A 14,837-nucleotide genomic window follows, 5' to 3' on the forward strand; every position below is an offset into this window, starting at 1 on the left:
GGCCCTGATACGGTTTGGCTCTGTGTCCCTACATAAATCTCATGCTGAAGTGTGACCTCAAGTGTTGGAGGTGGGGCCTGGTGGGAGGTGACTGAATCATGGGGACGGAATTCCTCCTTGCTGTTTTCGTGATCAAGTTCTCACGAGATCTGGTTGTTGAAAAGTAGGTAGCACCCTTCCACCCCTTCCTCCTGCTCCAGCCAGGTAGGACGTGCCAGCTCTCCTTTTGCCTTCTGCCACGATTGTAAGTTTCCTGAGGCCTCACCAGTCATGCTTCCTGTACAGCCTGCAGAACCTTGAACCAATTAAACCTCTTTTCTTCGTAAATTATTCAGTCTCAAGCAGTTCTTTATAGCAGTGTGAGAACAGACTAATACAGACCGATTTTAGAACACTTGGAAGCAAAATGTTTGGCCCTTATGATTTTCTAAGGAATGATTTTGTAGCTAAGACACACAAGCTTGCAGAGATGAAGTAACTCCCTTATATCACATGTTTAGTAACAGAACAGAGGTGAAAGCATAGATTTTTCTGATCTCAACTCCATGTGTTTTCCTTGGTGTAATTTGTGCAAATCACTCAAGAGTCAGAAACCTTCTCATGATCTAACATCAGGATAGGTCAGGATATTATTTCAATTTCTGCCCAAAACTTGTTCTCCTCTCCACAGGATGTTAACAGTATATAGGATGTTAATGCTTGAAGACTATGTATGTATTGAGAATGATGGATTTAAGACTAATCATTTAAATAAAACTTTGTAACGCCCACATAGGCAAAGAAAAATCATGAAGTCCTCACCTGATAATAGCGGTACCATTATATTTTGCTGAGGGTTCCCCGATGAGGATGCGCCTAGATGACGGAGCTATCCCAACTTCTCCTGATGCTCGCTTATCACCCCGAATAATTATTGATGCACTACCTAAATTCAAGATGATATAGACCGCTTTGTAGCAGATGCACACAAGCACTTAGTATATGCCTGGCAACTTTCTAAGCACTTTACACACAGGAATCTAGTTCATTCTCATGACTCTCATGTAAGTTAGATATTAACATCCTCATTTTACCTATGATGACACTGAAGCACACTGAGGTCTTGAAGACATGGATGCAAATCACTTGCCCAAGATTACATTTTAATGAAACGGGCAGAAAGAAACTTGGCAGTAATTTCCCTATCACTCTCATGAAAAGCAAGGGCTCCTCTACCATTGGCATTAATGTGCTTCTATAGTAACCATTTTGCAGCTCACTGCAATTGGCTACACAGCTATGTCAACTGGCTACATGGCAAAAGCAAGACTTCTTCCGTGCACTTTTTCATTTTTATTTTTCTGACTCTATCATTTGACTGTAAGCATTTATAAACCTGTGTCAAATATTTCTACTAAGATGAAATAAAAAACGATATCAAGTATTTGGGTATCCATATAACTTAGCAGAAACTTAAAGAAAATTGTTTCCAGAAACACACATTAGGGGTTCATTACACAAAGAGCTAGATCACTATACTCTCATTTTGCTTGACAATGGATTAATGGAATCAACAGTGGCTTGTCACAGCAAGTGTCACAGTCAGACAGAACTATATTAAGAATCAGGTGCAATGGATCACACCTGTAATCCCAACACTTTGGGAGGCTGAGGTGGGAGGATCCCATGAGCCCAGGAGTTCAAAACCAACCTGGGCAACATAGGGAGACTCCATCCCTGCAAATATAAAAATAAATTAGCTGGGCATAGTGGCACATGCCTGTAGTCCTAGCTACTCAGGAGTCTGAGGTGGGAGGTTTGTTTGAGCCTGGGAATTGAAGGCTGCAGGAATCTGTGATCACACCACTGCACTCCAGCCTAAGTGACAGAGCAAGATCCTGCCTCAAAAATAATTTTTAATATGGTAAATGATTTATCCTGATCCAATGATATATTCTTCTATGTTTAATTAGCCTATGTGACATCTGTCATTTTAACATGATATGGATAACTAAAGACCTATGAAAGAGTTAACTAAAGCTAACTAAAGACTTATAAAAGAATATGGTGCAATGATATGATATTCCTTGTTGGAAAATATACTAAATGAAACTGCAGAAAGAATAACTACCCTAAGTATATACAGTGATAGATACTCTACAATTCTGAAAATTTCCTTGGACATGAAATCTGCTTTTAGCCACAGACCCTTGCATAGGATGGAGTTCTTGATGGCAAAAAAGAAATGTAACAATCACCAAATTTTCATGCTAAAAGTTTCTGAACCAGTTTTTTATGGTTGGTTATTATTGTTTATAGCACAATAAAACCATTTTAGAATCATTAATTTTTTCTCTATGGATCCAAGAAACAAATCATCATATCAACTGGAGGCAAATGAGAATTAAAATGCCTGTTTCTGAAATGTCAAAATATCTGAGTAACTACTTTCAGATGAAAATAGATGTACATAGGCTATAATGCTAAACATAATATGAAACATTTAAAAATAGTTTTATTACAAAGATAATGTGTGATAATTGTAAATATGTTTTAAAAATATAGGTAATCAAAAACCACTATTAACATTTCAAATCAATAATTCCAACCTCATGTAAGACATGCACATGACAAAACATTACATTTATTTAGCATGTCCTAAAATCTGTTTTCTTTTTATTATTATTATTATTTTATTTTATTTTTTTGAGACGGAGTCTCGCTCTGTCACCCAGGCTAGAGTGCAGTGGCCGGATCTTGGCTCACTGCAAGCTCCGCCTCCCGGGTTTACGCCATTCTCCTGCCCCAGCCTCCTGAGTAGCTGGGACTACAGGCGCCTGCCACCTCGCCCGGCTAGTTTTTTGTATTTTTTACTAGAGACGGGGTTTCACCGGGTTAGCCAGGATGGTCTCGATCTCCTGACCTCGTGATCCGCCCGTCTCGGCCTCCCAAAGTGCTGGGATTACAGGCTTGAGGCACTGCGCCCGGCCAAAATCTGTTTTCTTAATGTGACTATTATCCATGTAGTTATGTGTTCTTAATTTTTAATGTAATTAACAGTTTTTCCTGTTATGTCACGTTGAATGGCTGCATAGTATTATAACACATTTAACTAGTCTCCTACTATTGGACCACTTAGGAAGCTGACATATTTTATTTTACATTTTATAAACACTGCTACAATAAACATCTTCATTAAAAAAATTACACATCTAAGCAGTATGAAATCTTTGACCTATGATCTTACCAAGATTGGATATTGTAATTTTAATTTAAAACATTCTTAACCTTTAATACCTGTGGAAAATGGTATCTTTATGTTTTAGGAATTATAAAACCTAACATTGCCCATTTTTGTAACTATGGGTTATTTTATTACATTTTTTTCTGAGAATTTACTTTTTAATTTCCAAAAATGTGAATTTCTCTTACCTTTTACTGGAGATATTTCTGCCTCATCAATTGATATCAGCTGAATGGTGAAACGCCTGTCCTCCTCCAACACTGTGTCTTGAAGTGTGTGCAACACAATGGTCTTCTGGGACTCAGTCTACATCCAATAACAGAAACGGTGCATTTTCCAGATTAACCAAAGCCAAAGTTTGAATGTTGTCATTAAGCAGAATAATATTTATGTCCATAATCACTTTTAAGGGTGTCTTTTTTGTCACTAGAATTATAAGTTGCACCTAGAAAGAATTACTCCACAAAAATCAGTTCTGAATACAAATTCCATTTGGGTTCTTTATGGGGAAAATGGGAAAAGAATACAACCACTAAATTTACTGAAAAATTTTAAACATTGAAAATCCAATCTTTAAAGAAAGCTAAATGATCACACAATTATGTAAACAGACAAAGGCCACAGACTTAATATTTATAAGAAACAGCTCCATTCAAAGGAGGAAAAAAAGTGCAAATGACATTAGATCACAGTTGTAGGGACAACCTACAGTCCTGAGATGCCAGCCGTTGTTCATCATCACTGGATATCCAACTCATAGTATATTTTGCTGATGTTAAATTAGTAATGGCACCTTCCAGCTAACAAAAATATCTAACGGTAGCAGTAAAGGGCCTAATTCATAAGAAAATGCAGTTTTTCTATCCAGGAACTTGGTATTTTACATGCATGTTTCAGTTTTCTTTTACCTTCACCTTTAAGATTTTGTTTTTATCTTTATTTATTAATCAGTTCCACTTGTTTCTTGCTGAATCCATTCCTAGGTATTTTATACTTCTTTCTCATAGTACATTGTTTTTCATTACTGGTAATTCATAAGAATGTTAATGATTTTATTTTTTCTTACATTTTTTCTTGGATCTCGGGTATATAGTTTGAATTGGTCCTTCTGTCAGCAGCATTGTTTCTACTTGACAACAAATGGTCTTTTATTATAATTTATTATTTTTGTCCCCTTTATCAGCCCATTTCAATCTCCCTTTTCAAAACTCTTCCCATCCTATTATTCACTCTAAAATGCATTATGTCTCCTTAATTTTTCCTTCAATGCACACTCTTGAGGTTACCCATGTTTTCATATGTAGATTCAATGTATTTTTTTTTTTTTTTTTTTTTTTTTTTGAGACAGGGTCTCACTCTGTCACCCAGGCTGGAGTGCAGTGGTATGATCTCAGCTCACTGCAACCTCCGCCTCCCAGGTTCAAACTATTCTTCTGCCTCAGTCTCCCGAGTAGCTGGGACTACAGGTGTGCGTTACCATGCCTGGCTAATTTCTGTGTTTTTAGTAGAGATGGGGTTTTGCCACGTTGGCCAGGCTGGTCTCAAACTCCTGACCTCAAATGATTCACCAGGCTTGGCCTCCCAAAATGCTGGGATAACAGGCATGAGCCACCGCTCTCAGACTCAATGTATTATTTTCATTGCTGTGGGGATTCCATTGTTTGCCTTTATACTATTTGCAAGATTTATCTGACAATGACTATTTACTCTTACAAATAATACTGCCATGAACATCTTTACATACTTATTTATATGTACAGTAATTTCTCAAGGTGCTACTGATTTTATATACAGTTGGTTCCTTTATTCTTGGATTCCTTATTTGCACATTTGTCTACTCACCCAATTTTGTAACTCCAAAATCAATGCTGAGAACTTTTGTGGTCATTTGCAGACATGTCCACATTAGCAAAAACTTAGAATCATTCAAATACATTTGTCATGTTTAATAAGCACTATGACTCACACCTGACTAAAGTTTATCTAACATAGATATTTTCTCCTTAGGGTACATCACAGCCTTCTTGTGCTTAGGAACACCATATTTCAGCACTATACTTGAGGGCAAATTTAAACAGTAAACTCACCAACAGAAAGCACAAAAATTTTAAAAAGTGATAATAAATGGACTGTAAAAAGAACATTTGTTCACAACATGAGAGCTGAAACAAAAAGTCAATGTGTTGACTTGTTCAACCTCGGCTGTAAATGTACAAATCAGGTGAATCAAATTCTCCAACACTTTTTGTATGTTCCTGAATGACCATGAAAACACCAGGAGTATCGACTTTGGAGGTTGCAAATACACCTTAGTGAGGAGGGAAATTCGCAAGTGGGGGATTATGAATGATAAGGATTGGCTACTGTGAATCATGAGAATCAACTATATTTTATGTTTATATTGCCCTCCACCTTATCTACTGTATATGTAAGGCAGCTCTTCATATCATATGCTCTTCATTTCTCAAAGAAATCTACAACCAGTAAGAGGGGGGAAAGGGTGACTATAGGTGGAAAATTCCAGCCAGTGGTTAGAGAAGATAGTAATAAATGTTCTCAGATAAAAAGGTGATGGTGAAGTTTCACAGGGGAATAAATTCAGAATATTTCTTCTATTAGAGATTCAAAATGGACTTAAGTACATTAAAGTATCTAAAAATAATCCTGCATAAAAAGAGCCTACTTAGTTCAATCAAGGTTTTCCCAAATCCATGTGAACCTGGAATCCCTTTTTTTCTTTAAAATTCAGAACAATTATTTCTGTTCTGCTGAATAGCAGTGCAGAGCAACAGTTTGAGAAATGGCACTACATATAGGCTATCTCAGGAAAATAGAAATACAAAGTCTTCCTATTTTTATAAAATTTAAAACCTTTAATTTTTTTTATCCTATGATGTAGAAAAGGTGTTGAGCTTCAAAAATTTAAAGCATTTAGTTTTTATCCTATGATGTAGATATTAAGTTGAGGTAGCAGCCTGCTATTTCATTAAAATGTTTCTAAATTACAGTTGTTGTATCAAACACTTTCTAAATGTCTGTAAATTGGTTAGTTTCTTCACAAACATTATTTCATGCAATGCTCAGAGCCTTTGTTTAGATTAAGCCTTATTATTGCCATTTAGCAACTAAGAACCCAAATGTGAGATAAATTAATTTTCCTAAAGTCACATGGCATTAAATAATAAAGTGAAGATTTGGATTAAGGTCTAGCTCGCTATAAAATGTATATCCTTTTTACTTTTCAGTGGCTACTTCCCATATCTCAAGAGAACCAAGATTGTGAAGATAGTAAAGGAGAGGAACATAATACAAATTATAGGTGATAGAAGTCTGCGAAAGTATATAAACATTCGGGAAAGGAGAACTAGACAGAATTAAATACTAAACAAGAAATGTGAATCCCAGAACTATAAACACCACAGTAAAACAATACTCATGAAGAAATGTCAATAGTATCAAATACTAAGGGGAATCTATGCAATGAAAAACATGTAACCAATTTTTTTAGTGCAATGGATTTTGGCTAGTATGAAAAATAAATGTTTAAGATAGATTATAAAGTAAAAAGAGCAAGCTACTGAACAGATTGCAGTGTAAAATTCCATTTTTGTAAGAATAAGATACATATGTTTGGATATGCATAGAAAATTTTTCAAAGGGTATATAAAAAACTGTCAATAGCGGTTACCTCTAGGAAGTAGGAATGCAAGATTCAGAAGGAGTCAGGGGAATTTTATTTGTTTTTCTACATCCTTGTGTACTGACTGAGGTGTTTTTTTTTTTTTTTTTGTTTTGTTTTTCCATAAGCACATATATTTTTACAGCAAATTTAAACAAAGATGGAGGAAAGAGACTTCTGAGTTAAACTGGCAGAGACTGGTTGAGTGAGTTATGCCTTCTTCAAATGCACATGTAGACACCATAAAGGGCCAAGACTGATAGAAAGAAAGAAACTAAAGATTAAAATGTTTCTAAAATATAGGTACAATTTTACTAATGAAGGAATCAATTTGGAGTAGACCACGGGATACACATGCCATGCCATGAACCTAAATAACAGGAAGAACAACAGAGGGGGTGCTATGGTTTGGCTGTGTCCCCACCCAAATCTTATCTTGAATTGTAGCTCCCATAATCCCCACATGTCATTGGAGGGACCTGGTGGGAGGTACTGAATCATGGAGGTGGGTTTTTTCCAATGCAGTTCTCATGATAATGAGTAAGTCTCACAAGATCTGATGGTTTTATAAGGGGCAGTTCCCCTACACATGCTCTCTTTTCCGCTACCATGTAAGACATGCCTTTGCTCCTCCTTCATCTTCTGCCATAATTGTGAGGCATCTCCAGTCATGTGGAACTGTAAGTCCATTAAACCTCCTTTCCTTTATAAATTACTGAATCTTGAGTACGTCTTTATTAGCAGTGTGAGAACAAACTGCTGGGGGTAAGACCCATTTCCTGACTTCTTTGAACTCCAGGCCACAGATACTATACTAACCAAGAATAACTGGTTGCCACCTACCTCAGAGCTTTAGTGTTCCCACCGTTATCAGCTCTTTCCTCCTTATATCGATTCTGAGTTTCCAATTCATAATATGTAGAGAGTAAAAGGAATGAGAGTGATGCACTGCATCCCAGAATTACAGATTTTTCATAAGTACATCTAATGAGGTCTCAGCCAGGGAGTACATATTTTCCTAGAAGCCCTTACAAAATTTTTAAAAATGCATATATTGTAAAAATAACAATAAGCAACTATGAAGAAACAAAAGCTTAAGTGAAGAGATTAATACTATTTAATAATAAAAATCTCAAAGAAAAAATGCAATTGCAAAACTACAATGTTCATGAGAAACAATAAAATGCAGAATTCAAACTGCAGAAAATTTATCAGTGATGCATAGGACAAATTCAAGTTGTTTTAGAATGTGGAGGAAAAGGTAGAGATAAAAATGATAAGCATCATGATTCTCTCTCAAAGTATTGGCGTAGCTGTTCTCTGTATATTTCCTTTCCTCTTATCTTCCCAGGACCATTTTATTTTTACTAGCCTACAGTGATACTTAACAAAGTTTCTAGAAGTTACTCTGCTAAGAGAAAGACAAGAGAGGAAAGACATAATAGGGAACACTCTTGGAACCAACAAAAGTGGATGGGGCGGGAAGGAAGCAGGAATGGGTAGAAGGCAAAGAGTCAAAGTGGGCAGTGAAAGAATAAGTTATATCATAAAAGACCAAGGGAAAGAGAGGGAGAACTTTTCAGAACAATCTTCTCTTGAACGTGGCCCTACCCTGCATCTCTGTGGTGGATGCTCTGATGTTCACTAAGATTCCCCTCCTGGAAAGGACTCATTACCCTGTCTGCTGGAAGGGTTTTCAGCAGACAACTCTCATCTGTCAGGCTCCTTTGCAAGTTGCCTTATCTGAAGACAACCCCTTCCCACATGGTCAAATGCTCTTCCTGGCATGCTCTACACACAATAACTGCTCAACACAAGATTATAAAACTTAACATCATTCTAACTCAGACAGCTCTGAAGGGTCAGTCCCATTTCCAAATAAATTGTAGTATACTGTAGTGTCAGTTTCAACTGCCTCACAGTTTGCCTTCATCCCTGCCCAATCCTGCTTCTTCCACTTACACAGGTGTTGACCTCAAGAGTACTTCCTAAAAAGCCTCTGGACACCAATCTCCACCTCATAATTTTCTCCTCAAGGAAGGTAAAGTGCAATATCCCCCTGACTTATCACCTATGGACCATTCATCAGTTCCAGAGAGTTGTATGTTTCTATAAACAGAGTATGGAGCTTAGTTGTCCTGCATAAAGTAGAAATAGGAATGAAGAACTTTCCCCTGTTACCAAGGTAGGATTGAACAGAATTATTGTGAGACCTTCCCTGTAAGATGGGCAATGGTGACTCTACAGTCACTGTTACATTTTGAGAAAGTCCAGGAAACATTTACACAGTAAGTATTGGTACAACCTAGGATGTACAGTAGGTACAACAGCTTCTGTAGACTAGGTTTCCCTATTGCCAATGTGAATACTAAGTTGCTATGAGAATGATTTGTGGGAATGGAGATCAACCTGGGCATTATTGATGCAGTGGATACCACTGGCCATAAGTAGAACTGAGAGATGATGAAAGGCATCCTCAAAACCAATTAGAACCTGTGGGAGACACAGATCTTTGTACATATTCAGACACAGACATACAGAAACAGACATCCATTACACAGTTGTACATGAAATATACCAGGCTGATGACCAAACAAGTGGATGGAGAGAGTGGAATCTAGAAACAACACCATCCCTCCTAATGCAGTACTCTAAAAACGGATGACCTTATTCGCTGGAGGAAAAGATCAGATTATTTGCCATTTTAGTGTAGATTTTATGCTCAAAACAAGAAAACCTTTTTAATCACCTGGGAAGTGTATCTAGCAGTAAGAATCTGGTAACCAGAAAATTATTGCTTCTTATTACTGAGGAAAATCTTTATAGACATTTGAACTAATTTCTAAATTCTAAATGCTTCTCAGGTGAGAAGTTTTCAGATCATGGCTAGGGCACACAACCTAGATGTTTCATGAGTCATCATGTGTCAGAATCTGAGAAGTAAGTGGATGATATACCTGCAACATCTGGCTTGAGATTTAATGCCATCGGGATAATCACACCTCAAAAATGATGGCAGAACAGGTGCATGGCAAATAGACTGCCAGAGGGCATCACTGATGACCTCCTTAATCACATCTTGCTACACTGAAGGGAAAAAAGGTATTTATTTCTGTATTGCAATCACATTGCAATACTGAAGGGAAAAAAGGTATTTGTATCTCATGTTGCAGGCTCTGAGGAAGAGTCACTAGACTGAAAAAAAAAAAAATGTAGACATGGACCATGTAAATGTATTTGTTGGAATTCCTTTGGAAAACCCCCTACAGAGCTTTTAATGTTTTTAATATTTATTCTCTATTCATTTTCAAAAGTGCATAGGTTTAGACTTTCTATATCTGCTGTATACCTGCTAGAGCCAATTTCACATAGGTTTTTAAAATTTATTTGTCTACATTTATATAATCTCTTACAATTTTCAATATTTTCTCTTTTAATAATTACTTCCTTCTTGTCAATTCTTATTTTCTAAGTTTTTTAAATTTATGAATCAGGTTTTATTGGTATTTTTGTTTTTTAACTAATTGCCTTCTGGTTTCATCTTTATTAATTTAAGAAAGCAGTTTAGATATTAAATTAAGAAAACTGTTTAAACATGATTCTAAAAGCAAAAACTATAAAAAGACTGACAAATCTGGACTAGTTTCTTCTCTTTGGCCTGTTTGTTCATCCCAGAGCAAATATCACACTGTCTTATTTACTTTAACTGTGTATTATTTGACACACTGGCTAAGTAGGGCCACCCTCCATATTCTTCTTTGTGAGCTGCTGGCTATTCTTGGCATTTTGTATTTCCATGTATATTTTAGAATCAGATTGTCTCTTCCACCTCCACATCCTCTCTTCCAGAAAAAGACTTAGGAGTTTGATTGGTAAATACCACTGTCCTGTGGTTAGGTTGGTATTATTCATAAAAAACAAAACAAAACAAAACAAAACCTCTGTGCTCAGCTTAACTGGGCCCCATATGCTGCTTCCCCACTTCTTTTGATTATTAAAACTAGCCAAAGAATGGGAAGAGGAGGAAGAAACTGAATGAACACAGGCAACCAGAAACATCACATCCTACGGTGGGTTGGTTGATACTCCAGCCAAGGTGCTCAGGCTCATGTTGATGAAGACATAAAGAAACAGAAACAGATCTGTAAATGTCCAACCAAACTTTGAGAAAGGGAGTCATTCTTACAAGTTGCAGAAACCAACTGCATGGGCCAAAAGATTATGTTCCTCCTTCAAAGTAGATAGGACCTTGCACCTTCACTTCTTATCAGTGTGGGAGGCTGAGACACATACAGATGGACTGTAATATGCTTGCTATTCTCAAACTACTTATTGTGTTTCCGTTTTTTTGATTGGCTGAAATACTTCCTTAATTTCTTTTCAAAGTGTACATGGATGTTACAACCTATGAGTTTTTGTAAGTTTGACATTGTCTTATTATGTTACACAATCAGTATTTTGAGTCGGTATAGAAGTTCTGCACAGTCAGAATAGTCAGAAAACACACTTAAAGGGAAAACTGACTAGACTTGGTAATCAAATACATGTAACAATTACAGAAAAGGTGCAGCTGGGGATGACACCCAGACATCCAGCGTGGTTGATTGGCTTTGCCTTCAATCAGGAGAGGAAAAATGTGAGAGAGGGGTAGTTTTGATGGTAAAATGTGGGCAGAGTCTGAATTTAAAATGTGACTATAGATCAGGCACAGTGACTCACGCCTGTAATCCCAGCACTTTGGGAGGCCAAGGCAGGTGGATCATAAGGTCAGGAGATTGTGACCATCTTGGCTAACACGGTGAGACCTCGTCTCTAGTAAAAAATACAAAAAATTAGCCAGGCGTGGTGGCGGGCGCCTGTAGTCCCAGCTACTCAGGAGGCTGAGGCAGGAGAATGGCGTAAACCCGGGAGGTGGAGCTTGCAGTGAGTGGAGCTCGTGCCACTGCACTCCAGCCAGGATGACAGAGCAAGACTCCGTCTCGAAAAAAATTAATAAAAAATAAAAAATAAATTAAAAAAATTAAAAAATAGCTGGGCATGGTGGCACAAGCCTACAGTCTCAATTACTTATGAGGCTAAGGTGGAAAGATTGCTTGAGCCGGGAGGTTGAAGCTTCAGTGAGCTATGATTGCATCACTGCATTACTGCCTGGGTGACAGAACAAGACCCTATCTCCAAAAAAAAAAAGAAATTTTGATATAGGTAATAATAATCTATTGTACATTTCAAAACAGCTGCAGAATAATTAGACTGTTCCTAGCATAAAGAAAAAATATTTGGCCGGGTGCGGTGGCTCAAGCCTGTAATCCTAGCACTTTGGGAGGCCGAGATGGGCAGATCACGAGGTCAGGAGATCGAGACCATCCTGGCTAACATGGTGAAACCCCGTCTCCACTAAAAAATACAAAAAACTAGCCGGGCGAGGTGGCGGGCGCCTGTAGTCCCAGCTACTCGGGAGGCTGAGGCAGGAGAATGGCGTGAACCCGGGAGGCGGAGCTTGCAGTGAGCTGAGATCCGGCCACTGCACTCCAGCCTGGGCGGCAGAGCGAGACTCTGTCTCCAAAAAAAAAAAAAAAAAAAAAGAAAAAATATTTAAGGTGATGGATATCTCAAATACTCTGATTTGATTATATGAATACCAATTTATCACATGTACTCTGAAAATCTGTATATCAATTATGTATCAATAAAAATTTCAAAAAAAAGAATTTCATTTCAGATATCTAGAGTTTCCATGCGTGTGTGTGTGTGTTGTGTGTGATTTCTTCCTCCCATCATGCATATGGATTTCCAAAAAAATCCCAGACATAGTAAATATTATCACATGCATTCACAAGTAATACTATGCAAAAGAAAATCAAAGACAGCTTTCGAGGTGTGGCCACACAGGGTGACTACGGTTACCATTCCCCTCAGCAGCCATAGCACAGCGCCCACTGCCTCTAGCAGATGACTCTCTAGGGACATCAGGTGCCAGTTCTCCTCAGGAAGATGATCAAAGTTACTGGTGAAAGGACAAGTTCTGAACAGAAAACCGGGGGAAGAAAGCCAGGATCTGTCAGAGGGCGAGTGGGAAGAAGTTGGGGTGTAGAAAACGGAAGCAGCAAGAGTCTACAGAGATTGACCCCAAGGAGCTTGGAACCCCATGGGAAGTAGGTGGGAGTGCTTCTCTCCTCTCCTCACTCCTCTGACAATCTCCTGATTGTCAAGCTTCTGAGGTGCCACTCTGTGCTCATGACACAAGACAAGGCTGTAAGTGGCTATTCGGGAACTTCCCAGGGACAGAGAACCGGTTTGCTAGCTTGTGCAGGCGTGTCTATGTTCCCCTCAGACCCAAACTGAGATGGAGGGTGCCATAGTGGTTGTGTACCTGTAGTGCCACTGCTCTGCCTGAGACCTCTCGGCTCTAGAGTCACTGCACCACCAGATCTCCTGCAAATATACCCCACAACTGGCTCTGACGTTGGGAAGCACGGAGGTCAGGTGGGTGCCAGGGAGCTAAAGGACTTCTGGAGATCTAAGATCCACAATATAGGCTGCCCATAAGGGAGGGGGAGCACAGCCCACCAAAATCCCCTTGGGACAAAGGAAATGCAGGCATAGGGCCAGTCACTGAAAACGGCAGCACCAACGCCTAGGGACAGTGGTAGAGGTGGTCATCTCCCACTCTAGACTGTTGCAGACACAGCTGTGGTTCTTCCCACTGGGAGTTAGCGCATGCACACAAAGAAAGCTTTTTTGTGTGCTTTTTTCAGTGACTCTATCCCTGCTCAAAGTGAGCCTGTGCCACTTGGGCTTACAGGAAGAACAGGGCCCAACTCCCCCTCCTTACACAGAGCAACAGTGTCCCAGCAATGGAGGACAGACAAGTTGTGAAGTTGCTTGCCCTGGAGCAAGGGAAGAGGCCTGCCCTGAGCCCATTTTGGTACCAGCTCCTAGAGGGGCACATCTGTGGCCTGCAGCTGCACTGCGGAGCCAAAGGACAGTCTTTATGAAATGAAAGTCATGAGTACTGCAACAGGGGCACGAGAGGGAAGAAAACTTCATTCCTGCTGGCTCAGGACTAGAAGCTGGTGTACCCCCTTACCACTCCCCAAGAGACCCCAACACATTCCAACATGATCGCTTCTTACCATCCTTCCCTGCCTGCATCCCACACCAGGGCAGGTGCTTCCACTTAACATCAGATATCAGTCAACCTATTCACAATAGCAAAGGTATGGAATCAACTTTAGTGTCCACCAACAGTGAACTGGATAAAGAAAATGTGGCAGATATACACCATGAAGTACTACACAGACATATAAAATAATTAAATCATGTCCTTTAAAGCAACACAGATGCAATTAGGAGCCATTATCCTAAATGAATTAATGCAGAAACAGAAAATCAAATACCATGTGTTCTCACTTATAAGTAGGAACTAGACAATGAATATACATGGACATAAAGATGGAAACAGCAGACACTGGGGACTATTTGAGGTGGGAGGGTGGGAATGGGGTGTGGGCTGAAAAACTACCTATTGGGTACTATAGTCACTATTAGGTTACGGGCTCACCAGAAGCCCAAACCCCAGCATATGCAATATACCCATGAAACAAACCTGCATATGTGCCCCCTGAATTTACAATAAAAAGGAAAAAGAAACTCAAAGACAAATTAGGGAAAAAACACATGAGTCCTAATGCTGACTATACCTCATCAAAATGAAGGGTCCCATTCAAAGGACTAAGGTCATGTTTAGCCTTCTCATCTACGGTCCACTGAAGTCGGACGGTTCCTTTTCCTCCTGGGGACCGGACAACCGTCAATATCACATATGAATCTGGGTCATCGGATGAAAGGGATTCATCAATCATTACCTGAAAGAAGAAAATCCAGTAAGGCAAAAGAAACAAACGAAAAGAGCAGGATAAACAAATAGAATCTTAT

General features: G+C 38.8%; 1 protein-coding gene across 1 annotated transcript in view; it reads right to left on the bottom strand.

The window, feature by feature from the left end:
- Positions 1–14,837, bottom strand: part of ADGRV1 (adhesion G protein-coupled receptor V1) — a 611,804-nt gene that overhangs the window by 394,859 nt on the left and 202,108 nt on the right. The window contains exons 59-61 of the mRNA XM_030927972.1: positions 14,603–14,767; positions 3,412–3,529; positions 802–925 (exon numbers count right to left, since the gene is read on the bottom strand). Of these exons, the coding sequence (XP_030783832.1) occupies positions 802–925; positions 3,412–3,529; positions 14,603–14,767 (407 nt within the window). The remainder of the gene's footprint in view (positions 1–801; positions 926–3,411; positions 3,530–14,602; positions 14,768–14,837) is intronic.

Source organism: Rhinopithecus roxellana, chromosome 3 (assembly GCF_007565055.1).
Source record: "Rhinopithecus roxellana isolate Shanxi Qingling chromosome 3, ASM756505v1, whole genome shotgun sequence".
In the NCBI taxonomy this organism is placed as follows: Eukaryota; Metazoa; Chordata; class Mammalia; order Primates; family Cercopithecidae; genus Rhinopithecus; species Rhinopithecus roxellana.